The sequence below is a fragment of the Periplaneta americana genome, chromosome 12 (assembly GCF_040183065.1).
Source record: "Periplaneta americana isolate PAMFEO1 chromosome 12, P.americana_PAMFEO1_priV1, whole genome shotgun sequence".
Lineage (NCBI taxonomy): Eukaryota > Metazoa > Arthropoda > Insecta > Blattodea > Blattidae > Periplaneta > Periplaneta americana.
In genome coordinates, this window is record NC_091128.1 from 108,266,412 (window position 1) to 108,292,814 (window position 26,403).

Here is a 26,403-nt window from a genome sequence, read left to right on the forward strand (position 1 = left end):
GGCCTTGAGTTCAATTCTAGCTAGTTACACTAACATATCTAGGTTTGTAACTACCAAACAGAACGTTTCCGAACATAAGTTCCTATATGAAAGTTCTTCATAATTGTCTTCTCTATTATCCCTAAGAGTTTGTAACAAAGTCACTGAATCACCCTGTATATACAAGCTTAAATTTACCTAATTGAAGTCAATAAATTAGAGATACGTATGGTATTTCTGTCAGTTCGCATTAACTTCCTAACTAAACTAAATTAATTTACTTACAAAAATATTTATTTCACCTTTGTTGTACTGTTTCATAATATCTTGTATAATTTTCATTGTTATAGTTGCATTAAATATGATTAAATTTACTTTAATTGAATTTGATGTCATCAAAAAGTATACAAGTAATGGAGTACTGTACTGTACCTTCACGTATTGACAAAACTATTCAGTTCCGTGTGTAATAAGCTTATTTTATGCTTGTAAACAGCACGATGTGTTGTACTTACAATAATAAATATAATTGTTTATCTGTCACAGAGAAAATTATTGTATCCGCTAAAGTAAAGAATTGTGTACAGCAGCTTTGAGACGTGCCCTTACATATTAACAAATTACACAATGGCGCCAACAGATGAGCATGGCGTTCACTTGTGACATTGTTACCAGGAGAAATTTGGTTATTTCTGTCTCCCTCCGTCGTTCTCAACATTACTGAGAGATAATGCCACTGTTACCTCTGATTGAGGTTCTGGCTGATATGTACATCTATTATCAAGCAGTAGGCCTACATCTCGCTTGACGATATATGTGAGAGGAAGAACAATTGTATGTATGTATCTGAAGTGTGATTAGTGTAATATGTTACTATATTTAGTCGACAATGTATACAATAGAGGAGGAAATATACTGGCCAGCCTACCCCATTATCTCATGAGAGAAGCCTGATTGGTGTCACTTATGAGTTTCCAACTTGTCTTCGGACAGTTGACTAAACAACAATGCCACCATTAGCGACAAGATTTGGTAGGATTTTATGAGATATAGCCTATTAGTGTCAATTAGACGCACTGTTAATGATAACGTTCGGTAATCTAGGGTTTCATGAAGAGATAGTAGCCCCATTATTAGGTAGGTGACAATGTTAGGTAAGGTTTGATGAGGGATAGATCAGTGCTTCGCGCAAAAATAGCGTAAGTGAATGTTGGGGTCTAGTATCTCTTTGATATAACATTTTCTTTTCTCAAATTCGTCGATTTCAACTATATTCCCTGGACCACATTATATTTCTTCTTCACTTCACTGTGAAGATTTTTATGATATCTTCTAAAACGTGTAGGCCTATTTTCTTTTAGTGCATTCAAAAGAGCATCGTTATACTCAGTAAACATTGTACTTGACTAGTGCAGTGAATTCTTAAATAATATAATCACGAACTTTACTTATAACATTTCGATTCTCTTTCGTTTGACATGACTCGGTACGGCCTGGTCACTAGTGGCGAGCGTAGTCGGCGCTGCTGTACTTGTTCCAATTTATCTTTATTATTCTGTTAACGTTAAATGTTTAAGTAGGCACCTATTCGAGAAATATGTCCGTTACCGTTACCATTGTAGTAATAGCACAGTGTAGTATATACAGTCACGAAGCTTGAGTTTTGAGGATACTAGGAACAATAGACTGTGCAGATACTATTTCACATTGTCTGTAATGAGGCGATAGTAGCGATCCTAGTGGTTAGCAACTATCTATGGATGCATATTTACTATGTATTGAGCTTCATGACTATATATACTACACTGTGGTAATAGCTACTCTACGCGAATCTTGCTCCTTAGTGGGAGCGCGCCGATACAATCCACAATTCTACTTACGGCAGCAGGCCGATGCAACCGACAATACATGAAGGATACAAATATAAAATAATTCAATAGTGGAACATGCATTTATTTTTAAAATATTTCATACACATTATAATCTACAAACATCCAATCACACAGCCACCAACCATTTAAACGCTCAACGCAATTTTGGGAATCCCACGAATATCCTGCAATCATTTATCTTCAATTCTCATTTCATAATTTTGCTGCACATTTAATTATATTTCGATGTGACATAAGTGTTTATCGAATTAGTTAAACTTAATGCCACTGATTTGCTTGAGATTAGCACTTATTTGTCAATATTTTCCGTTGGAAATTGATGGTCTACTTATCGTTTAACTCCTCGCAGAACAAATAGTCCTACCTCTACCTCGCATCACGTGTTTCTGTGTCAACTATAACATATAACTGCCCGCTCGTTACTCTTTCAAGGACGATTCAAAGAAATCCATTTTCACAATCCCTTCTGACATGTCTGTTCTATATTTTCTTCTTTTCGACATAAGAATTCCTTCTTGGTCGTCATATGTGGTGTCGCCTGCTGTCAAAACGAGAGGGAAACCTCTTCTTGTTTTTCCTGACTCAAGTCGCTACCGTGTTTCTGCAAGATCACACTAAAAACAAACCGTAGACTCCATTAAAAGAGTTGCCATTGGTACACAAGAAGTGATGTAAATAGGCCTACAAGTTGGTATCAGTCTCTTTTTACTATATGCAATATTTGATTTCCATGGTTGGGTGTGGGAATGGAAGTAAGGTCTACGGCCAGCCCGTGGGTCCGGAAAAATGTTTCAACCCACAACAAGTTACTTATGCCATCGCCGGCTGCTATGCTTATGCAAATATTAAGACATTTAGCAGTCATAGTAAAAAAAATGGCATATAACAATTCAACATAATGTTACGATCTAGCAGGCATTCGTGAAATAGGAAGATATCGAAAATTTATTTTCATCTCGACTGTTTTTTTATCAACATTTTGTAACCGCTTCGAATTTGCCGACATGAGCTCGAGCCCATGTGGCCCATGCGTAAATATGAGCCTGTCTAGGCTATAGCCAACCATTTCGTTTGTCACTTGATCTCGGGGATGTAGAGAAATTAAATTAAGCAGAAAATAATGTAGGCCTACTTGAGTAATTCGCCAATTAGAATATTTTTTAATAACGTCCTATTCATTTATTAGTAAAATCTTCATATTTATTTTGTATTATTACTGGGTGAGTGGTTTATAAATGCTTGGAATGAACAAAATAATGTCAAATAGGTTAAGAGAAAACAACTCTGTCGGTAGATTGATCTACAGTTCTACACAACTGGCTTCATATGGGTGAATAACGAACAGACAACTATATTACGTGCCATTAGAAAAAAAGAGTTAAGAGAAATAGCTGTTGCCTACTTGGACAAACGGATAAATAGACGCCGTGCCATGAATCAATTTTTCGTGTTATGTAGCCTATGCTTAAGACGTGCTTGTTTCTGAAAATCTCGGAATTCTTTATTATTATTATTATTATTATTATTATTATTATTATTATTATTATTATTATTATTATTATTGTAGCTGTGGAACCGGGTTCAATCCCCAGTGTGCCCCGGATTTATAGTTTGTGTTGGGCAAGCCCATGGTCCAGTTAACACAGGGATTTTCTCCGGAAGCTCCGGTTCCCCTATGGTATCTCATCTCATCTCGGGTGTACCGTAGACCTCCTCATATGACGCATTCTGGGCAACGACTCTGTCAGTAAATTGGTCTACACAACTGGCTTCATACAGGTGAATGGCAAGTACTTGCCATTAGACAAAAAAAAATTGCAGCATGATATTTTTGTTCTTCATATAGCCTAATGATAAAATGGACGAAAAAAGTAGCCTACATCATACACCAATCTATGATTTTATTATAAAAGTTAAAATAATGGTCCCATATCCACAAGTAGTGTCTCTGAAAGGTTGGTAATCCTCCATTTACCTAAAAACTGGAATCGAATTCGTGTCCTGTAGACTTGTTGCCAGAAACGCTGTGGTTAAGGTCACAGTAGAGGATTGCCCTGAAATATAAACATCTTAATTTCAGCACTGATTAGAATGCACGTGGTCAAATCCATCTTTATACGGTGAAAGGAATGAGAAGATTTTTAATAGGTGTAAGTTACGATAAATGGCATACAATCGCGCGTAGTATGTGATGCGTGCTGGACACTGAGTGGATAGTGACGTCACTGGGGCCAGCGGGCCGAGCTCCTCCTCCTCTCTCATAGGAGCGTGCTAGCGACGTACGAAGTACGAACTAGTCAGAAGGTGCAGGGAGACGGAGCGAAGCGGTTGTATGTGTGCACGTTTCTCCTGCGAGTGACGCCGCATTCACAAATACGTCGTAAAATTCGCCCGGGAGCGCGTTAGTTCAAACTGTATTCGAACACGGTTTATAGACTGCGACAATGAAAACAGTGACATTGTACCACTCGTAATCAGTGAAGACATTAAAACTATCATCAAGTAAGTTTGTGAGTTCGTGGTGTTAGTCACATAAAATTGAAGAGAAGCATTTTGGATTTGTGGAAGAAGATTCATACATCAGAAACAACAGTGTTGTCATTGCCGTTGAAATCTTATGTGATGCCAGTGTCTTTCGAAATAGAGTGTCTTCGACTAAGAGATCGTAATTAGACCTAACGACTTGTGATAATTAGGTTCACGATACGTTTTATCATATAACAGTTACGTCATCGAATCACATGATTTGGACCAAACCAACGGAACAGTGAAGTGAGGTAGACTTGGTATGTGTGATTTTGGCCCAAGTAATCCAAACACCTGTTCCACAAGTGAAGGGGGCGTGTACATTGTTTACATAAACATAGCTATATTTGTATTACATAGAATTCCTTAACGGTTGTATTGTTTTTACGTGGTGCTGTTTTTTAGTCTGTTGTAACTTGCTTGAGTAATCGTTATCACTGTGAGATAATGATGGAGCCGCCGCTACCGGAACTAGACGTCGGGTTCGAACCCCAACAGCGTGCGAGATCCAACACGTGGCCTCTCCCACGACCAGATAATTTTGTCGACATTAAAGAAGAACCAGGCATAAAATGTCCAGGCGGTGTGGTCCTTCCATGTGGTGGTTTAATGGGGCCTGAAGGAACCCTCCCGGGCGGTCTGCAACTTCCTACAGCTGCGAAAAAGAATTCCAGTCGTCGGAACGCTTGGGGTAATTTGTCGTACGCGGACCTGATCACACAAGCTATCCAGTCAGCGCCAGAGAAACGGCTCACACTTTCTCAAATCTACGAATGGATGGTGCAGAATGTTCCATACTTCAAGGACAAGGGAGACAGCAACAGCTCAGCTGGATGGAAGGTACGTAGGAATTTGAAAATACATTTTTCATGCTTGTTTTTATAAGCGCAGAACATAACTTAAGTAATTTATTTTAGTACGTCTATAATAATAATAATAATAATAATAATAATAATAATAATAATAATAATAATAATAATAATAATAATAATAATAATACCGGTAATTCGAAAAATAAACGAGACCTAAAATCAGAGAACATTAAAATAAATTGCATCTGGGTTAGGGCTGTCAGATATAGTAAACGAATATACAGGACACTCGGTTACAGTTTGGGTTATTTTGAATTGCCTTTGCTTAATAATTATGTACAGTGAGATAAAAAAAGCAATATTACAGGCGATATAATCATACAAGAACTTTGTTGTTATCTTGAAATATAAATTATAAGTATCGGCCACTACATTACAGTGCCGATTTCTCATTAATTGTATTTCCCTGAAGATGTGGCCTTTCTGCAGTTCCTTGTTTTTAAGAATTTGCTTACATTTATACTCTAGGCTCCATTTATTTATTTATTTATTTATTTATTTACTCTGATGGTTTTACGGCCATCAGGCCTTCTCTTCCACACCCAGAAATACAATACAACTACAAGAAAAATTATTCATCAGTGCAATTAATCTACAGTAATAACGAGTGACAGAATGAATATGACATAAAAACAACTGAACATACAAACAGAAATTGGAAATAATAAAAATTAGTCTAACATATTTAATGATGCAAAAAAAGAACAAACAAAAAGTAAAAACATATACAACAAATACAGACACAAAATAACAGTGTCACTGAGCATAATTGTTATTAACTAAGGGACAATAAGCTTCCTAGTATCCTGGCACAAAGACAAGAGAAAGGGTTAATCTAACAAAGGGAAATTATTGCCAAAATACTAAAGATAAAAACTTTGGCATAAATCTAGCAACTTCTCAGAAACTGATTTCATGAGATTCATACTGTAACATAGCTTCTATAGTGGTCACATCCAGCTTACTTCGTTCTTTTAGTCTATTAAACATTAACTAATGACAAAACACGCTCAATTTTAACATTACGAGCTTGGTATACTGAAGGTATATCTATATGCTGGCATAAGTTGATTCTAAGAATTGGTCCTTAAATTTGATTTGTCGAAGCACAAAATTTGTGTAATTTATTGGAAAAATACAGGACATTTCGGGCATCATAACAAAGTTCATAAAGAACGCATGACAAAAATCCTAAAATGAAGGACATAGCCTATTCTGTATGTACAGGACACCTGGCAACCTTCGTTGAGTTCTCCGCGCTCCAGAAAGTAGGCGCCGGGGATTAGCTGTTATGTAATATTAGATGCGTTCTGATGTGGCGTAGATTATGTTGGTTATGTTAGATTACGTTTTGTTAAATGAAAAATCTCGCTTAGTGCTAATTATAACTGCGTTGTTACAGTCTGTGTTACTGCACTGCTCATCAGTCTGTTCAGTGCTGTAATGATAGTACAGTAGTAATATCTTTATAATCACCATAACGTAGGGGCTTACTGGCATCTAATGGCTCCATGTTTAGAGCTTTTAAAGCTTGAGAGTCTACCTCGAAATCATTAGAGCCAAGCATAAGGTATTCATTAACAGCTGGTGTGAATGTGATAGAATAATTTGATATCACATTTTCTTCATTGGTTCTCGGAATATATTTTGTGATAGAATAATTTGATATCACAGAATAATTTGATATCACATTTTCTTCATTGGTTCTCGGAATAGATTTTGTGATTGTTCTAACATCTAGATTTCATTTGGACCTAATTTTAATTTCAAGCTATCAGATGTAAAAATCTTTATTAATTGCTACAGTGTACTTACACATAAATAAATATTCCATCAAAGTGTTGACATTAGTTTAAAAATGTAAATATTAGAGCTGTTGTGCTGTTGTTTTAATTGGTGAACGCGGACAAGCTTTTAAAGTAAATAATTTGCGATAATTACTGTTACTTTGTAACTAATTCAACAGTTCATAGCATAAATACACGTCAAAAAATGACTTTCATACTCCATCGGCAAGTCTATCGTGCTATCAAAAAGGAGTGCGTTATATGGCAGTAAAAATGTTTAATAGCCTCCCTATCGATATAAAAAATGAAACTCAAAACATAAAATTATTTAGGGCCAAATTAAAGAAGTACCTAATTTCTCACGCCTTTTATTCTGTAGGTGAATTCATGACATTCAATAACACTTCATGAAATTGATACTAAAACTTTGTGTTGTACTAGTAGACTATATTGTAAATCTCGTTTGTACATATTTCATCTAGACTGTGACTATAAATTAAGATTTTATAACAATATTAAGTTTTTTGACTTGTTCCATATTCTAGCTGTAAGCATGTATGAATACCATGGAATGTTAATAAATACAATACAATAAAATACTTCCCAATGCGTAATTGTTACGTAAAGCGGTACATGCTAGTTTTCCTTTTGTTTATTCTCTTTATCAACACGAGCTCCAGAGAGTACGTAAGACTAGACAAAACTGTCGCTGTAACTTTGATTCAATATGTATTAGTAGGCCTATATATCGCATCAAATTCATCAACAAAGAAATTGAAGGTTTCAATCTTGTGGCGGAATTTTAATTTCGCATTGATGACGTAGTCTTTTGTGTTTTGTCAGTGGTGATAATCTAACTTCGAATTTTGCACGTAGAATCCATAAGAAGAGTCCACGGAAAGAACATACTAAGTCACTTTTCTTAAATTTTACAAGGGAGGATTTCTTAACTTTAATATACTGATAAGACATCATTAGTTTACATCTCATTTAGTTTAAGTTACCATGTTACAATGCAAGTGTTTTGTTATTCTATTTTACCAGAAAGATAGTTCATTTTATGAGCTAGCAGATGGGATCAAAAAATCAAAATAAACAAAAAGTAACTTGGCTTGTTTTTTTTTTTCGTGGACCCTCCATATGATTTCATGTTTCGGCTATACAGCAGAGCGTCTCTTTTAGGCAGTGTATTCGAAAGCTCGAATTCATGACCTATACGCCCGGTAGAGCACTGTTGGGGTTGTCCATTCCGCTTGACAATACAGTATACTGGCGTACGTTGAGTAGAGAACGTAGGGGACAGGAAACGCAGTCTTACCGTACAACAAAAGTGTGACATAATAAAATGCTTACAAAATGGTGACGTTGTGTCTGATACAGCGGGTAGGTATGGTATAGGTATGAGTACAATATTTAGAATAAAACAAAATCGAACGGAAATTCTACCGGTAGAAATGGCAGAGTCAAGAATAGTGATAGTAAGGCAGGAAGACGCAAAGTAATTAAAACTAGTACGTCTGTTTTCCATGAATTTGACAGTGCAATGTTCCATTGGTTTAAAGTACAAAGGGCACGGGGAATTCCTGTATCTGAACCACTACTATGTGGAAAAGCTTTAGACTTGAATAGAAAGATGAGAAGTGATACAAATTTCAAAGCCAGCAGTAGATAGCCGAAGGCTTTTAAATCCCGGCATGGCATCGGCATACGAAAACTTAGTATACACGGTGAAAACTAAGTGCCAATAACTAAATTTGATTTCTTATAGGCCTATTGAATTATTTCAACGTTACAATTGCTTGTTTGTTAAATTGTGTATATGATAATGTTATGCAATTTGTGTTCTTTTGTTTTGTGTGTTTTTGGAAAATATAATTTCAATTAATGCTCCGCCATAAATGTTGTAACTAATCCCTTGTGCATCTCCCGTGTTTATCGTACGGCTCGTCCTCCCCCCACACGTTACCTGCACTTTGTTTACGTTTTCACTGTGCCTAAACGAGACGCTCTACTGTATTATGTTTGTCACTTCATTCTCTGAGTGTCACTAATCCGGCAAAGCGAGATTTATTTTCTAATCACATTTTAATTCATCCAGAGCTGGTAGAGAGACTCATTTTAATTTCTCGTTATATTAGATATACCTGTGACCTGTCAATTTATTTTATCATCTTCCAAATAATAACAGTAATCTCCTATATTATCATTTAACAATGCCATGTTCCGTATTCATTTTCTTATTACTCTTCTTCTCCTGCTCCCCAAGTTAATACTTCAGATGTCAGTCCTGTCCATAAAGGGAATTATTCTATGTTTTGTTTATTCTTTCAATGTTATGTTCTTTTTTTTTATTCACTGTTTTAATTTTCTTTAGATTGTTCAATACGTGGTGCTGAACTTGCTATATTTTATATTAATGTCGTTTTCGTGCTAATAGTGAATGGTAGGTACCTTAGTGAAAATAATCCATATTGTTAACTTGTTTTATAATTATTTTCTACCACTATTTTAATTATATCTCATTTTTCGTGTGGAATTCTGTAATTTACTTTATTTGTATAAATTGTAAAATAGGGTACAGATTGGTAATATTGTGATATGAGTAATATTGTGATAGTTCTTTTTGAGAATTTCTTACAATTTTACTGAGCGAAAGAAGGACCGGTTTTGTGCAGCAACTTGTCCTTGAATATTCCCTTAATACGTTGACGCAAAAGAACCGATCTTCCTCTCGCTCAGTAAAGTTGTAATAAATTCTCAAAAAGAACTACCACAATATTACTCGTATCGTATCACAGTAATACCAACCTTTACCCTATATTACTTTTACATTTGAAAAACATGAAGTACTAACGTAGAAAGTAAATAAGGGATTGATGAAATGCATAGCGTCTCTGCGCCTCCAAAATCCGCTGTGTGTTTTCAGAAAGATTTTGCAGGAGAAAGGAGAAAGCATTGTCACTTTTTATTGTCTTGATTTTCAAAGCTGCTTTCGGTATAATTTCATAATTTTTCTTGTAATGATTAAAATTATACTGAAAGTGGCTTTGAAAATCAAACTGACTGTTTTTTTCTTTCTCCTGCCAAAAAAAAAAAAAAAAAAAAAAAAAAAAAAAAAAAAAAAAAAAAAAAAAAAACCAGCAGATTTTGAAGGCGCAGCGACGATGTATAGTGATAATACATGCTTCAGCAGTAAATCTTCGTTGATTTTTTGAAACCTCCTATGTGATAATACAGAGCATAATTTTTCAGGAGGAAGAAAAAAATTAATTAAATATCAATAGGCCTACATTGATCCTCGATGAATGTTACGATATTAACCAACGTTTTTGATCGAATTACACAACATTCTTCTGTATGTCTATTGATATTTAATTACGTTTTCTGCCTCCTAAAAATTATGCTTTGTACTGTCACTTAGGAGATTTCATAAAATCAACGACGATATGGAATGAGAATGAATATTGCAATCTATAGGCCTACTAATAATAAATCTGTAGCCGAAATTTTTCTGGTAATTTTCGATTTTCCAAACATAATTGGTCCTAACATATATAATTAACCACCCTGAAACCGAAAATCGCTTTTTTGACATTTTTGTTTGTATGCCTGCCTGTCTGTCTGTCTGTATGTTTGTTACCTTTTCACGCGATAATGGCTGAACGGATTTCGATGTAAATTGGAATATAAATTAAGTTCGTTGTAACTTAGATTTTAGGCTATATGGCATTCGAAATACATTATTTAAAAGGGGGGTTATAAGGGGGCCTAAATTAAATAAATCGAAATATCTCTCTTATTATTGATTTTTGTGAAAAATGTTACATAACAAAAGTTTCTTTAAAAATGATTTCTGATAAGTTTTACTCTTTGAAAAATTTTCATAGGACTGATATTTAATGAGATAAATGAGTTTTAAAATTAAAATAACTGCCATCTAAGGCGGTGTATTGAAATAAAAAAAAACAAATGACTACGTCTGTAAGGGGCCTTGGACACAACAATCGAAAGCTATGAAACATAGCCTACAGAGAATGTTTCTGTGTTTGTATGAAGTAATATCGGAAGCTAAATTAACCGATTTGTATAATTAATTATTATTTCATCATTGGAAAGTGTAGTTTCTCTGGATGGACATAATGCTATAATGTTATTACAGTAACTTGTGAGTGAATTGAGGACAGGTAAGATTAAAATATAGATAAATACAATATAATATTTGTTACTCAGTCAAATGGCAAATCAATGTAAAATAATGACTTTTATTATATGGTTATTAAGTTTTAAACACATAAATTACATATTGCAAACGTTTTCGCCCATTCAGGCATCTTCAGGCACAATTATACAATATCTCAATATCAAACTGTATAGTCATTACATTGGTGGTAGATAAACTGTTTAAAATTAATGATGTACAACATCTCCATAATTAAAATGTAATGTTACAGGTCATAAAATTAAAATAATATTAAAATTAGAAACAACGTAGTGTTATGATTTAAACTTCATAATATTCTGTGAAACTCTTGTTCAGTAGGGTCCAATGATTGATGGGTTATATCTGAAATATATAAATATGAAATAGAAGTGGCAGATTATCAAATCATAACACAACGTTGTTTCTAATTTTAATATTATTTTAATTTTATGACCTGTAACATTACATTTTAATTATGGAGATGTTGTACATAATTAATTTTAAACAGTTCATCTACCACCAATGTAATGACTATACAGTTTGATATTGAGATATTGTATTTATATTATATTTTGATTTGATTACCCCCTTTGATTTGATTACCTGGTTGGGTTTTTCCGAGGTTTCCCCCACCGAAAAGGCAAATGCCGGGTAATATTTTGGCGAATCCTCGGACCTCATTTCATCTCACTACATCTCGCCAAAATGTAAAAAAAAAAAAAAATTGTACAACATTGTAAAAATTGTAGAAAATTACTAAATTGTAAAACTATAAAAATTTGTAACAATTGTAATTGTAATATTGTAAAATGTTGACATGTTCCACATCTTAAAGCTTCATTGCTCATGTAAGATCTATGGAATAAAATAAATGAATGAAATGAATGAATGAATGTATAATTGTGCCTGAAGATGCCTGAATGGGCGAAAACGTTTGCAATATGTAATTTATGTGTTTAAAACTTAATGACCATATAATATAAGTCATTATTTTACATTGATTTGTCATTTGACTGAGTAACAAATATATTGTATTTATCTATATTGATTGACAATCTGAACAATTTTCATCATGCTCTCTAAGTTAAGATTAAAATAGCTTCTTATGCACAGAAAACTTGATAGGTTATTCTGTATATTCATTTCCTGTATTTCTTAAAATAATGTTTATGAACATATTCATTTTTATCTCAGAGAATTAACGAACAACGAGAGTGTATTGATTTAGTATGCAGTAATAGTACGTTAGCTTAGCAATCCATTATTGTATAATTCAAATTTTAACTATGCTCAATTGAATCGTGTTAAAATACATAAAATATATATGCAATAAATGCAATGCAAAAAAATTGGGTAATGAGCCAAGCAGATTATGTTGCGCTGTTGTAAAAGCTGTTCCTCCTGAGATTCAAGAGCTCCCACAACAAATTAAAAACTTTCTAATTCGAGTACATCCGTTATCAACATACTTTTTACATAATATAATATGATATAATATAATATAATAATAAATCTGTAGCCAAAATTTTCCTGTTAATTTTCGCTTTTCCAAAAATAATTGGTAATAACAATTAAGAAACATGTTAAAGGAATTGTCATTGCACCAAATGAGTGGTCTCTGGATCAAAATGATCGCATTTTAATATTTTAAATACAATTTAAATTAAGTAACATATTAAACGATTTATCCTTCTACCAAGCACGAATGTTCCCTGGATCAAATGTCCTATTTTAATTATGTAATTAATTTATATTTATTTCTAACGGGTGCAGCGGAGCGCACGGGTACGGCTAGTAAAGAAATAAAAACTCGAATTTACATGTTCATATGGAACTGAAATAATAGCGGAACACGAATAAATAAAAGATTCTGAATGTTGCAGAAGATTCTAAAAGAGATAGAATTTCCAAGTTACGGTAGAGAGAGGACAATGCCAAATAGGCCTTCAAACCAAATGAGTGGTTCAGAGCGAGAAGATGGAGTTGGCGTATAACAAAAACAGGAGAAAATGTTAAGAGTGCGACCTATAATTTCTCGTAAAAGAGAATGTATAGTTCTGGAAATATGTAGCCTAGCTATGAACGTCCTAAAGACTGCAACCATTCCAATAATAATTTTGAGCAAAAATTGTTTAATTCTTTTAACAATAATATCTCATTAAAAATTGGTAATATAGACCTACACAGGAGAATGGAGAAAGTTACACAACGCAGAACTGCACGAATTGTATTTTTCACCTAACATAATTAGGAACATTAAATCCAGACGTTTGAGGTGAGCAGAGCATGTAGCACGTATGGGCGAATCCAGAAATGCATATAGAGTGTTAAGGCTGGTTCACAATAAACCGGGAACGGAAACAACGAGAACGGAAATATTGTTGAAATAAATGTATTTAAATGTGAATAGTTAATTGTGAATGCTCGCATTTAAATACATTTATTTTAACAAGATTTCCGTTCTTGTTCTCGTTGTCATTTCCGTTCCCGGTTTATTGTGGACGAGCCTTTAGTTGGGAGGCCGGAGAGAAAAAGACCTTTGGGGAGGCCGAGACTAGATGGGAGGATAATATTTAAAAATGAGGTGGGATATGATGGTAGGGACTGGATTGATCTTCTCAGGATACGGACCGATAGTGGACTTATGTGGGAGCGGAAATGAACCTCCGGGTTCTCTAAAAGCCATAAGTAAGTTAGTAAGTATGTATCTATTTAACCCTAAGGATGCAAATAGCCATAGTAGCGCTCTTTTTAAACCCCATTAACTATTTAACCCCATAGTTCCGATGCCGTAACATAGGTACTCCCTGACGGAGGTTTCAGTACCTACAAGAAATTTAGTTACACTTCCTTGACGACAGGGGCAGAGGGACAAGATCTTCACTTCACTTCACTTCACTTCAGGCTTAACGGCATTACTGCCTACTTACAAGGCTACTGTGTCATAAATTCAATATTATAAGGATCCTTGATGAATAACGTAGTGCTTGATACTATTAAACGTATTTGGATAATTAAAACTTCCTAACAATTGTTAAAAATCTAATAAGTTGGAAAAAATCTAATGTATTTCTTAAATCTAATGCGGTATATACTGTTCCTAGTATATATTAAGGACATTATTATTATTGTTATTATTATTATTATTATTATTATTATTATTATTATTATTATTGGTGGTGGTGGTGGTAATGGTAATATCGTCATCATTATCATCGGTACTTACTTTCAAGATTCGATGCATTTGGTCCATTTTGCCATTATTGTTGTGGCAATTATCATTGAACTTAAATAGTGGGACTCTCTGGTTTGTGGTCGACATGGTGTGAGGGTACTACAGAATATGTCCTCACTTTTTAATGAAACTACTCATATAAACCGTGATATGTGATCGTTGTCTTGATTCTACAATGTGGGATAGCACGTGGATATAAATAAATTGTGAACTGTTGAAATAGACGGCAAATCTTACAAATATCGATTTTTTTTTTTTTTTTTTGTGTCTTGAATAATTTGGAGAAATGTGGACGTCAAGAGAGTTTGCCTTCGTGTTTAATCCATGGTTAAAATAATGCGTAAGAGTTTTGCTTTTGGTTATCTCTATTTCCTGCCCGTCAGTTCGAGGACCCGAACTTCCCCACTTTCAAAATTGCGGCACTGGATTACTTTGTTGTTGTACATTACTCAGTTTTTCTGCTGAAATTTATTTTAAATTTAACTCATATCATTATTATTATTATTATTATTATTATTATTATTATTATTATCATCATCATCATCATCATCATCATCATCATCATCATCATCATCATCATCATCATCATCATCATCATCATCATCATCATCATCATCATCATCATATAGCCCGCATTTCACTATTTCATGTTTTAAGTTCAGGGGTATCATAACTTTTGCAACAACTTAGCTTCCTGTACAATGGACAACTGCATTCTTTATTAAAACTTACTACGTACCTATTTATTAATAATAGCCAAAATATTAAGACGTCTAGAAACTATTCATGTTATTTTTGTTTAATTCTTATTTTTCAACGCCGTTCAACTGCGATGGTTATCTGGCGTCTGAGTGAATTAAAGTTGATAATGCCAGCGAAATGAGTCCAGGATGAAGCGGCGTAAGTTACCTAGAAATTGCTGACTTTTAAATTTTTTTTTTTTTTTTTTTTAATTTTAGTAGGTTATTTTACAACGCTTTGCCAACCGGTGATAATGCCGGTGAAATGAGTCCGGGGTCCAACACCGAAAGTTACCCACCATTTGCTCATATTGGGTTGAGAGAAAACTCCGGAAAAAACCTCAACCAGATAACTTGCCCCGACCGGGAATCGAACCCGGGCCACCTGGTTTCGCGACCGTTACTCCAAAGGTGTGGACTCACTCTTAATGGGTTGAGGGAAAACAACTGAAAAACTACGTAACTTGTTCCAACCAGGATTTGAACCCGAGCGGAGGACACTATTCATGTAAGCGTATTGTATATCAAAGCAAAAGATTCATATATGTATATATAAATATGTTTATTATTGTTTGTAAACATATTTAACGTGACAAATAAAGAGCCGTTGCATGTTTGGTAGTTATAATAGGCTATATAACAATTGCCACTCGTGTTTTTTCTTTTTACTTGATTTTTAGTAATTACTTAACAAAATAATAAATTTTTGAGTCCGCAAATACTTGGATTCTGTGAATTTAATGTCTAACAGAGAATTTATGTAAACATGAATTTTGAATTTAGGTCGTTTTCAGTTTTATCATTGTATGAAGTGCAAAATAGTGTGTTGTCATGGTGCAAAAAATCTCTTTTAAGTTTAAATTTTTTCAGCATCGGTGATAATGAAATCGTGGCTTTTGGCATTCTGCTGTCTGCAGGCTATGTAACTATTCATCTTAAATTACTGGACGGATGTTTTTCATATTCAGTATATTCCCATAGAATTGAGAATGACTTGCACGAAATAAAATCATTTTACTAAAAAGTTCATATGTGATTAATTGGAAGAAAAACACAATATTTCCTCGAAATCTACTGTTTTCTTATCTAAGTTCAATGATAAATGAAATTATCACCTTTGTACCATAGAAGTTAATTGTTATTTACACAATTATTTATTCAAGAGGACAATTTTTCAGTAAAAATGAGGATTTATGAATATTTATACGGAATTCTAGCTGTTACAGAAACAGAAAAGAAGAAAGTGAATTACATTTTTTTAAACGTTTTTATTTTCTGTAGACGAAGTCGTAAGCATATTGACACAGACATGTTCGGTTTTCGCCGAAAAAAACAGATAGTATCACTCTATTTATACTAGTTGTAGAGGATTCCTTCCGAATGCGTATCCAGCATGGAATAGTAACAGGTGTACGCCTGTAAACAAGTTTCGCTTAGTTCGAAAAGTTACACGGGCAAGTAACAGCCCGCTTAGCGGCGATTCATCGCGTCAGCTTTCGGCAATAAAATCTCGCGATTTAGATATAATTTATTGGCTTATATCTACCGTATAATAAGTGCTGGAACTGACGACCATCCTCTCTAATGCACATTAGCCATAGTGGGCCAAGCGCCATTTATTAAAAACTGAGAAAGCAAGGGTTAAAGTTAAGTGAATACCATAGTTTAATGAAGATTGATATATCATTTAGTTTTAATGTGTATAGGCCTACTTTATCTCTGTGCATATGCAAAGAGAATCAGACTGTTGAACATTTGATTTTTCACTGTCCAGTGTTCGAAAGGAAAAGACACTTTTTAAGATATCATATCTCGGATTGCAATTTAAATTACTCCACACCCCTTTACCATTTTCTTAGAAAAAAATGTTGTTACAAACAATTCACAGAGTTTATACACCACATCCACGCAATACTGTAACTGTTAATTGTATATAAATTAATGATGTTATAAAATCCTAATGCACTATGTAAAACAAGGTGTCTATCTTTGGGACATAATAATAGTAATGACAACAATAACTATGTTTGTATTATAGATTTTACTATTGATGAGTATTTGATGACAGGTATATAGTTTGTAACCATAAGTAATTTTGTTTTTATTTTTTCTTTACTATCGCAAACCAACTATATAATAGGTGTTTTATTTGTAACTACGCCAATTCTGTGCATTATCTCATTAATATTGCTTAAAATTATGTATAAGATCACAAATTAATGTAATAATCTTGCAATTTCTCTACACCTTCGATTATAATTTCTAATTTTATTTCATTTTGTTTTAACTGAAAGTAATTATTGCATAACGTATTTAGTATTGTTTACTGTCTCTTAATTAGTGTATTTATATTGTAACTATGATTCACACCTACTATTAATTCTTTAAAATTGTGTATTATCACTACATAATGTATTTCACATGTAACAAACTACAACCCTAATATACCAAAGGTAAAATAGGGTTTCAGTATTTGGATAACAATAATAATATAGGCCTACTTTATATTACTTGCTATTTGTTTCCATTGAATTATGGTAATAACTTCATTTTAACCTTTGTTTTCTACGGTTTTAGTAAATGGCGCTTGGCCCAATATAGTTCTCACCCCTTCATTTCATATCTTTTGAAAAGATTTCTAGACACACGCTCTATCAATAAATTTGAACCATAGATGCATGGTCCGTTTCATTTAATTTAAGAAGACTATTAAGACTTCAATTTTTAAGAATTGTGTCGCTTTCCAAGCTGATGTCTGCCTGTTGAATTTCTTAACGGTTTCGTGGGAGAATATTCTAGCACATGGCTTATATAATCGAATTTTTCTTATTTAGAAATGTGACGGTTTCTCTAAATTTTTTACACTAAATCCTGTTTTCTTGAATCAGATGGGTGTTGAACGCCAGGATATTTCCGCAGAAATACAACACGACATTTTTTGTATGATTCGCTCTTGTTCTAATGTTCACTACATTGCCACGAACTAAACTGAATTGCACTGAGTGGAAGTGAGCTGTATAATTTTACTTATGTTCTAACCTTGACGTCCCTTCAGTCTGTATTTGTCCATAATGCGCAACACAAATCTTCCGACTCGTGATCCAGGGGAAATGGTAAATGTATGCACTATTTCCTCTGCAGTCGCGTTTGATCTGCATAACGGTGAAGGGCCGACATGGCATTTACCTCAGCGAAATTTGTTACTTGGCGAACGCTTTGCATTTCATATGTTACCCTTGAACGGTGTTTGCTTTCACAGTACTGTTGGTTACTTTTCAAGCAATAATTTTAAAATCTCATTATAAACCACCAATACCTTTCAATAGACTTATTAATTATTATTATTTTTAAATACCATTTTCGTAAATAGACTTTTAAAGAAATTTTTACAAGAGACCTACTCGAGTAGCTACTTCATGTGAGTTTGTGCAAAATGAGTTACGTCAGCTTAAATACTCGCAGTTCGAGTTGCGAATAACGTCTTTTTTTTTTTTTTTTGCCTCACGGAGGAGGGACCTGAAGGCTAGCAATACAGCCTATAGTGGGCTTATTGTGCCTTACCGGTTTTGTTTTAGGATTGATATATGCAGGCCCACGGTCGCATTTTCGTAGATATCGTGGCACAGCTGCGTTGTGCTATCTGCCGATTCAACTCGAACGTCTTACGGTTACGATGGAGTTCATTGCAGTGCCCTTCATCATCGAAAGCGTACTACCACCTCCTCAGGCTAATGACTTCTGTATCAGTCTACACTCTACAATATTACATGACATCGTTTATGATTTTGTAATAATAATAATAATAATAATAATAATAATAATAATAATAATAATAATAACCGGCCCGGGTTCGATCCCCGGCGAAGACAGAAATTTTCATGTAAAATTTCTACCTCGGGACTAGGAGAGATGGCGGTGCACAACTTCTAATTACTAGATTGTGCACCAATATGCCTGGGTTAAATTCCAAACCTCTCCGCACTGCATATGAAGAGAAGGCATACGTCACTGTTGATCGTGATTCGTCCGTCGGATGGGCACGTTGAGCCTGGCGGCCCCCCCCTTGGTGTTATTCGACAGGAGTAGGCTACGTGCCGGCACCGGATTTCACCTTCTCCCTTTCTCATCTTCATCATCACCACTCATTCCATACACTACACTTACACGAACACTCACCCTAGTACATGACATAACTCTCCACAGATACAAATCATGTACAACGTGGCCCGCCGAAGTGGTGTGCAACTAGAAAATGAGTCACAGTCCTGCCATCTATTTGTAATATGCGGAACCCGAATCACGTAAAGTGAAGTGGGTAGGCATTGGATAAATAATAATAATAATAATAATAATAATAATAATAATAATAATAAATATTGAAATGATGACGGGAAACGGGGGGGAACCACGAGAAAAACCCTCAGAAACCTTGGCTTTATCAAACGACTCTATCATTCGGAATTCGAAACCTGGTTCGTATTAATCGTACGAGTAAGTCGATGCTCTTACAACTGAGTCCCCATAATTTAATTATTGCCCACTTATCGCTCTGGTAACTTTATTTCGGAAAATTTTAGGAAAAGAACCTGTAGGTCATTCCGTTGTTACAGGTGTCACATATTTAGTTATATTAGTGTAACTAAAAGACTTACAATTCTGTCAATTTCTTACCTTGTATGCAGTTGAAAAGCTAGTTACCTAGTTGTCGACCCATAATTATGAAATCCATATCTTTTGTCTAAGAAAGGGGGCAGAGGGAAGACAATGTTACGGATGTGACCAAATTTTACATTGGCATTGCACATACATGTAGTTCATTCAATAACTCTGCTAATTCGTAAGTTATATAAGAATGGGACTTTTTTTCTATAGGCTATCTGTAATATTTTTAGAACAAGATTATCTTTTTTTAAACTTGAATTTGCGTGTGAACAAGGACATACAGGGTATTTATAACATGTTACGAGTGTGACAAAATAGTTAAAATATGAAATTTCAACTATTTCAGTATTATTTCTCCAAACATCTGAAAATAGAACTAATTAAAGACATAAAAGAAAACAAATGCGATCACAAAATATTTGCCGTTTGATTTTACTGTGAAAACCAATCATTTTCAAACAAAAACAAACTGTCCACTCTTGTTTAGACCTATAACTCTTGGATGTTTCACTTTTTTTTTTAACTACGACAGAAGCTTTCTTCATAGATACAGTACGTCGTCGTCCTATGGTCAGCTAACATAAGAAACAAAACCACGATTGAAATTATCAGTCAGTTAATATTTAACTGTGGTAACGTAGATTTTTATTTTAAAATGCTATATATACATGTTTCCTGGACATGTTGCGTATTCTAACATAAAAAATAGATTTTTTATGGAAAATATTTTTTTATACATCTTGATTACACAACTTTTAACACTATATCACTTCGGATTATGTATTATATGTCTTTCTCGTGTTAAATTCTATCGTACCTAGTTAACATGCTTCGGTTACGAGCAAATGGTGGGTAACTTTAGGTGTTGGACCCCGGACTAATTTCACCGGCATTATCACCTTCATGTCATTCAGACGCTAAATAACCTAGATGTTGATACAGCGTCGTAAAGTAACCCAATAAAATAGAACATGTTTCGGTCTGTTATCGATCTTCTTCAGAACTGGCTGTTGCTGGTCTTGGCGCCTTTTGTTTTGTTTCCTTTGGGGGTGTGTTTGTGTAGTGTAATGTGGAGTCAAAGAGTGTGCGTGTTCTGAAATTGAGTTGTGTGTTGAGAATTTCATTTGGGTGTGTATTTGTGTGTCTGTATATTTCGTATTGTTCTCGTGTGTTTAGTTTCTGGCTTTTTGTTTGGATGTGTAGAATTCCCATGTCTGTGTTGATGTCTCTGTAGGTGTGGTTAGCATTTGAGATGTGTTCTGCATATGTGGATTAGATACAAGACCAGTTAACATGGAATGAGTCCTATGCATTCGAGTTGTTGGATATTCGGGAATATGGATTCGAGAAATTAGGTTCAGAAAAATGTCCATTCGAAAAAAAAAAAAAGAAAAAAAAAAAGAGATCCTTCGGAGTACTGTATTCGGGAAAGACGATTCGAGAAAATGGTCGGGAACGCTTAAGTGAATATAGACCTACTTATTCAGATTCTAAATTAATTGTGGACATTCGCAGCTTGTAAAGCTCCGTAGTTGTGTAATTAGCATGGTACAAGGCTAGGCCTACAGCAGGATAAAGAATACGTTACAGTCCTCAGAGGAGGAATGTGAATTTGTACGTTCCTGCCGGGAATACAACCCTAGTCCGTTGGATTTGTTGCCGGAAACGTTACCACTTGTGTCGCACGGGAGGACATTAACGCAAAGTAAACGTAAGTGGCTTCCACAGTTGATTTATTATTAACGCAAGCAGATTTGAATTAAAGCTGTCACGCGCGTATCGCGTTGTAAATTTGTAGTCCCGAACTTCCGACAATCGTCGCCACCTCCGGCGGTTATCGGCCTACACCGTCCGGAAACGATGATTTACCACAGCAGGACTACGTATAAAAAAAGCTAACTGGTTGCTTTGTGTATTGTAACTTGGGTGTCGGGATTACGTTTGTTCGAGTTGTATCAATGAAGGAACCTACGTAAGTTGTGTACAGTACAATCTAATGCAATGTGTCATGTTATGTTATGTTTCATTTTGAGTTACGTTGTATCTTTATTGTCGTCATAATGTACCTTCAAGGATTTGAACGCTGCGTCATTTCTTTGAGGGTTATTAACCAGTACTATTACGTGTTTGCTCTTGCCGTAGCGTCGTGGTCTAAGGCGTCATGCCTGGACTCGCGTTACGGAATAAGCGCTGATTCGAGTCCTCGAGGGGTAAGAAACGTTCTATTGATATTTCGGCCACTGCACGGGACCGGTGTCTACCCAGCATCATGATAAATTTGGGGAACTACGGTAGGCAGTGAACCAATTATAACTGCTGGGGCATCATCGTGCTAACCACAAAGTACCTCCGTAGTGTGGACGTGAGACAGCCTTGGCCATCAATAGACTGTCGCGCCCAGGGTTTATTATTAATAATACATGCTACATTCGTAAGCAGTCAGACTTGCTGGTCATGTGATCGGTACGGTGCAAGGTCATTTCTTAAAACAACTGAAGACACTCACCCGGTTTCAGTAAAACGGAGTATTATGGTATAGCCTATTTCATTATAAACATATTTTACGTTGTGTTATTTTATATTTTATTAATTTTTTATTTTAGTTGATTATTTAACGACGCTGTATCAACTACTAAGTTATTTAGCGTCGATGAGATTGGTGATAGCGAGATGGTATTTGGCGAGATGAGGCCGAAGATTCGCCATAGATTACCTGGCATTCACCTCACGGTTGGGGAAAACCTCGGAAAAAACCCAACCAGGTAATCAGCCCAAGCGGGGATCGAACCCGCGCCCGAGCGCAACTTCAGACCGCCAAGCAAGCGTCGTGGCTTATTGTATTAAATCTGCGTTGTTCGGGTAAAGGGAGATAAGTCGTAAAAATGAGTTCGGACATAAATGAAAATTAAAATTCAGACTCTTATTGCAAATAATTTTCTACACAAAACGCATCAACTGTTAGTATTCGTTTGATTTTTGCACACTCACTTGTATAATTTAACTTGTGTGTTCATCTGGGGAACAAAATTCCATCTGCACAAAAAATGACTTATTCCTCTTTACTCGAACACCATAGAAATGATGTCTAATTTATTTATTTTTCCATTATATCGTGGGCATCAACACATTTATGACATAACCATAACTAACCTAATAGAAGTAGTTCATAATTAGTACAACAATCATTTTATTGCAATTCGACCTAAAACACTATCAGAAGGACGATCTATATAAATGTTACAGTTTGACAAGGCTGAGAATTAAAACCTTTACTTTTTATTATTTATATCAAAGCCAGTATTGCATATTGGAATGTCGTGCTTCGATACATAACTCCCTCTGTACTCGGTTACATGCAGAAGATCAAGTATTGCTAGCTAATAATGAAGATGAATTACAATATTCAATGCATCACATCATTCTCATAGCAAAACATTTCAATATGGAAATATCAACTGATACAATAAAAGTCATGGCATTCTAGAGTAGAAATCCGGTCCGCAGTAAGATATGTGTAGTGTTGCCAATTCAGCGGTTTTTCCGCTAGATTTAGCGTGTTTCAGGGTTAGTTTAGCGGGTAAAATTTATGAAATTTGTATTGCTTATATAGGGATTTAGCGTTTTTTAACACGCACAGCATTGAAATAATCTTATTTTTACATTGCCAGTACAGAAATTTAGCGGTTTCTGTACTGTATCTTAACGGGTTTTTAAGAATCGAGTTGGCAACACTGGATGTCTTTTAATTTTTTGAAACCGTAAATTATTTTAATTACCTGAGATATGACTTTTAGAGCAACAAGCTATAAACTTCATAACTAGGCACTTTTCATAACCTATGGAATTGTTAGAATAAACTAAATATTTTTTCAAAACATAGAAAGTAGAAATAGATACAAGATTAAAGGCATATAAAATTCAGGGTATAACATTACTCACTTAGAGAAGTGAGGTATGGACCATTAGAAAAGAAAATGGACATCGAATTACCACAGCTGAAATATAATTCTTGAGAAGGATTTCTGGCTACTACTTCATTGGAACATAAAAATGGAGTAAATTTTACAAAAATTCCAAATTACTTGTATTGAAATGTATTACAAAATATATACGCATATTTAAAATATAATAGTTTGCACGCAAAAAAAGCAAATGCTAGTGCTTAGTGCAGTTTCAGTTACAAAATATCATAGGGTAAACTAGGGTCTGTTGGACAGTCGGGCATGTTGGACACTTTGTACTTTAACGTGTTACCTCGCCACTTGTGGGCACCACATTCTGCTAGAAGTCAATGACGGAAGTAGCCACGAGTGGGGCTACTAGAACTTAAGTGATATAATTAAAATTCTAAGTAAAAATTGAGAAAAACACCAGTTGAAAAAAGAAAAGAAAAATCTATAAGAAATATTTTCTTTTTGTAGGTTACTTTACGACGCTTTATCAACAACTCAGGTTATTTAGCGTCTGAATGAGATGAAGGTGATAATGCCGGTGAAATCAGTCCGGAGTCCAGCACCGAAAGTTACCCAGCATAAGAAATATGTTAAAGAAAGGATATACACATATTTGAAATACATAGTTTGCACTCAAAAGAGCAAATGCTAGTGCTTAGTGCAATCTGTTACATAATATTATACTAGAACTTAAGTGATATAATTAAAATTCTAAGTAGAGATTGAGAAAAAAAAGTCAGTTTGAAAAAAGAAAAGAAGAAACTCTATACGAAAAAATAAAAAAATGGATATACACATATTTTGGAATAAGTAGTTTGCATCAAAAAGAGCAAATGCTCGTGCGTAGTGGTCCCAGTTACATAATATTATACTAGAACTTAAGTGATATAATCAAAATTCTAAGTAGAAATTGAGAAAAAACACCAGTTGAAAAATAAAAGAAAACTATATAAGAAATAAGTTAAAAAATGGATATACACATACAGTAGAACTTGGTTATAGCGACCTCGTTTTGTGCGACACCTCGCCTATAACGTCAAATATTCTGTGGTCCCAACTAATTCCCCATAACACATATGCTTTTCTACCTTGCTTAATACGACAAACGTATATGCGTCTACCTCGCATATAACGTCATTTTCAACCTCAGTTTGGAATACAATTTTCTAGAAACCAAAGTATTTTAAGAAATATTTTACTGAAATCTGGCAAATCCTTTACTGTTCCCTTCTATCATAGACTTCTGGAACGCAGGCAGATTCCCCATCCCATTGTAACCTGCCCGAATTCATGCGTATTAATGGTACCTGCATGCGGTCAGTTTCGACAGGAAGTTTTCACTAACTGCACGCATTTTAATGCAGTATGGCCACTAAAAGAAGTGAGTGACACTTTAGAAGCCATTAGAATTGTGAACATTTCTATGAAGCTAGGAGAAGGAGCAGTGAGATTGCAAATGAAATAATGAACATGGAATTTAATTTAGAAAGTGTATATTGGGCAAGTAGGATACGACAGAGTAAAATGATTACTTCACTCCTCAGTAAATAAGTTTGGTGAGTAATGAACAAACTGTTTTAATACAGAATACTGTATTTATAATTGTACATGTATTTTATTGTGTTCATGGTATGCTTAAAAGTGAATACATAAATCTAAAATAAGCCTAATTATGTTTATTATTTTTCATTTTCCACCTCACTAGACTGATAATATGAATCTCGGTTACTACGACACTCGTTTATAACAACATAATTTTCAAGGACCCTTGGATGTCGTTATAACCAAGTTCTACTGTATTTGAAATACATAATTTGCACCAAAAGGGGCGAATGCTCGTGCGTAGTGGTATCAGTTACATAATATTATACTAGAATTAAGTAATATAATTTAAATTCTAAGTAGGAATTGAAAAAAACACTAGTTGGAAAAAAAGAAACGGAAAAAAATCTACACGGAAAAAGTTAAATGGATATAGGGGAATCAGGGGCGGAACTGAATTATCCACTTATTTGCATTGTAATATGGTGCACTCTAGGAAAACTTTGAGGAATTACTATTCCAGTGGTAAGGAAGAAGAGAAGGCATTTTGACTGTTTGGTTGGTTATTGTAGTTGAAGTCTGTAGTGCGTTGTTCTTCGTTTCTTCTGTGTGAATTGTAACTTGCATGAATATTTACTAACAAGGTACCGGTACGTAAAATGTACTTAATTATTGGTTTTTTTATTTACATTTCATTAAAATGGACATCATCATCATCATCATCATCATCCTTCACGAATTAGTCCTCTGTAGACCTGTTTCGGCCCCATCTAGCAGTCTTCTTAACGGTCTTCCTGGTCGACGATGTCCTCTAGGTTTATATTGCATCATAATTTTTGGGATTCTTGAATTTTCCATTCTTCTTACATGATCTAGCCAATTGAATTTGTATCTGCTGATTTTTTCTTCTACTGACTCTACTTCTAATTGTTCTAAAATTTCTTCATTCCTTTTTCGGTCTAAAAGAGTATATCCTGCTGTTCTCCTGAAAAATTTCATTTCCGTTGCTTTGAT

The 26,403-nt window shown here is 34.6% G+C and overlaps 1 protein-coding gene across 1 annotated transcript in view; it reads left to right on the top strand.

Moving 5' to 3' along the window:
- The first annotated feature begins 4,153 nt into the window (after positions 1-4,153).
- LOC138710793 (forkhead box protein O-like) overlaps positions 4,154-26,403 on the top strand; it is a 384,845-nt gene continuing 362,595 nt past the window's right edge. Inside the window, exon 1 of the mRNA XM_069841911.1 lies at positions 4,154-5,237. Coding sequence (XP_069698012.1) covers positions 4,845-5,237 — 393 coding nt within the window. The 5' untranslated portion in view covers positions 4,154-4,844. The remainder of the gene's footprint in view (positions 5,238-26,403) is intronic.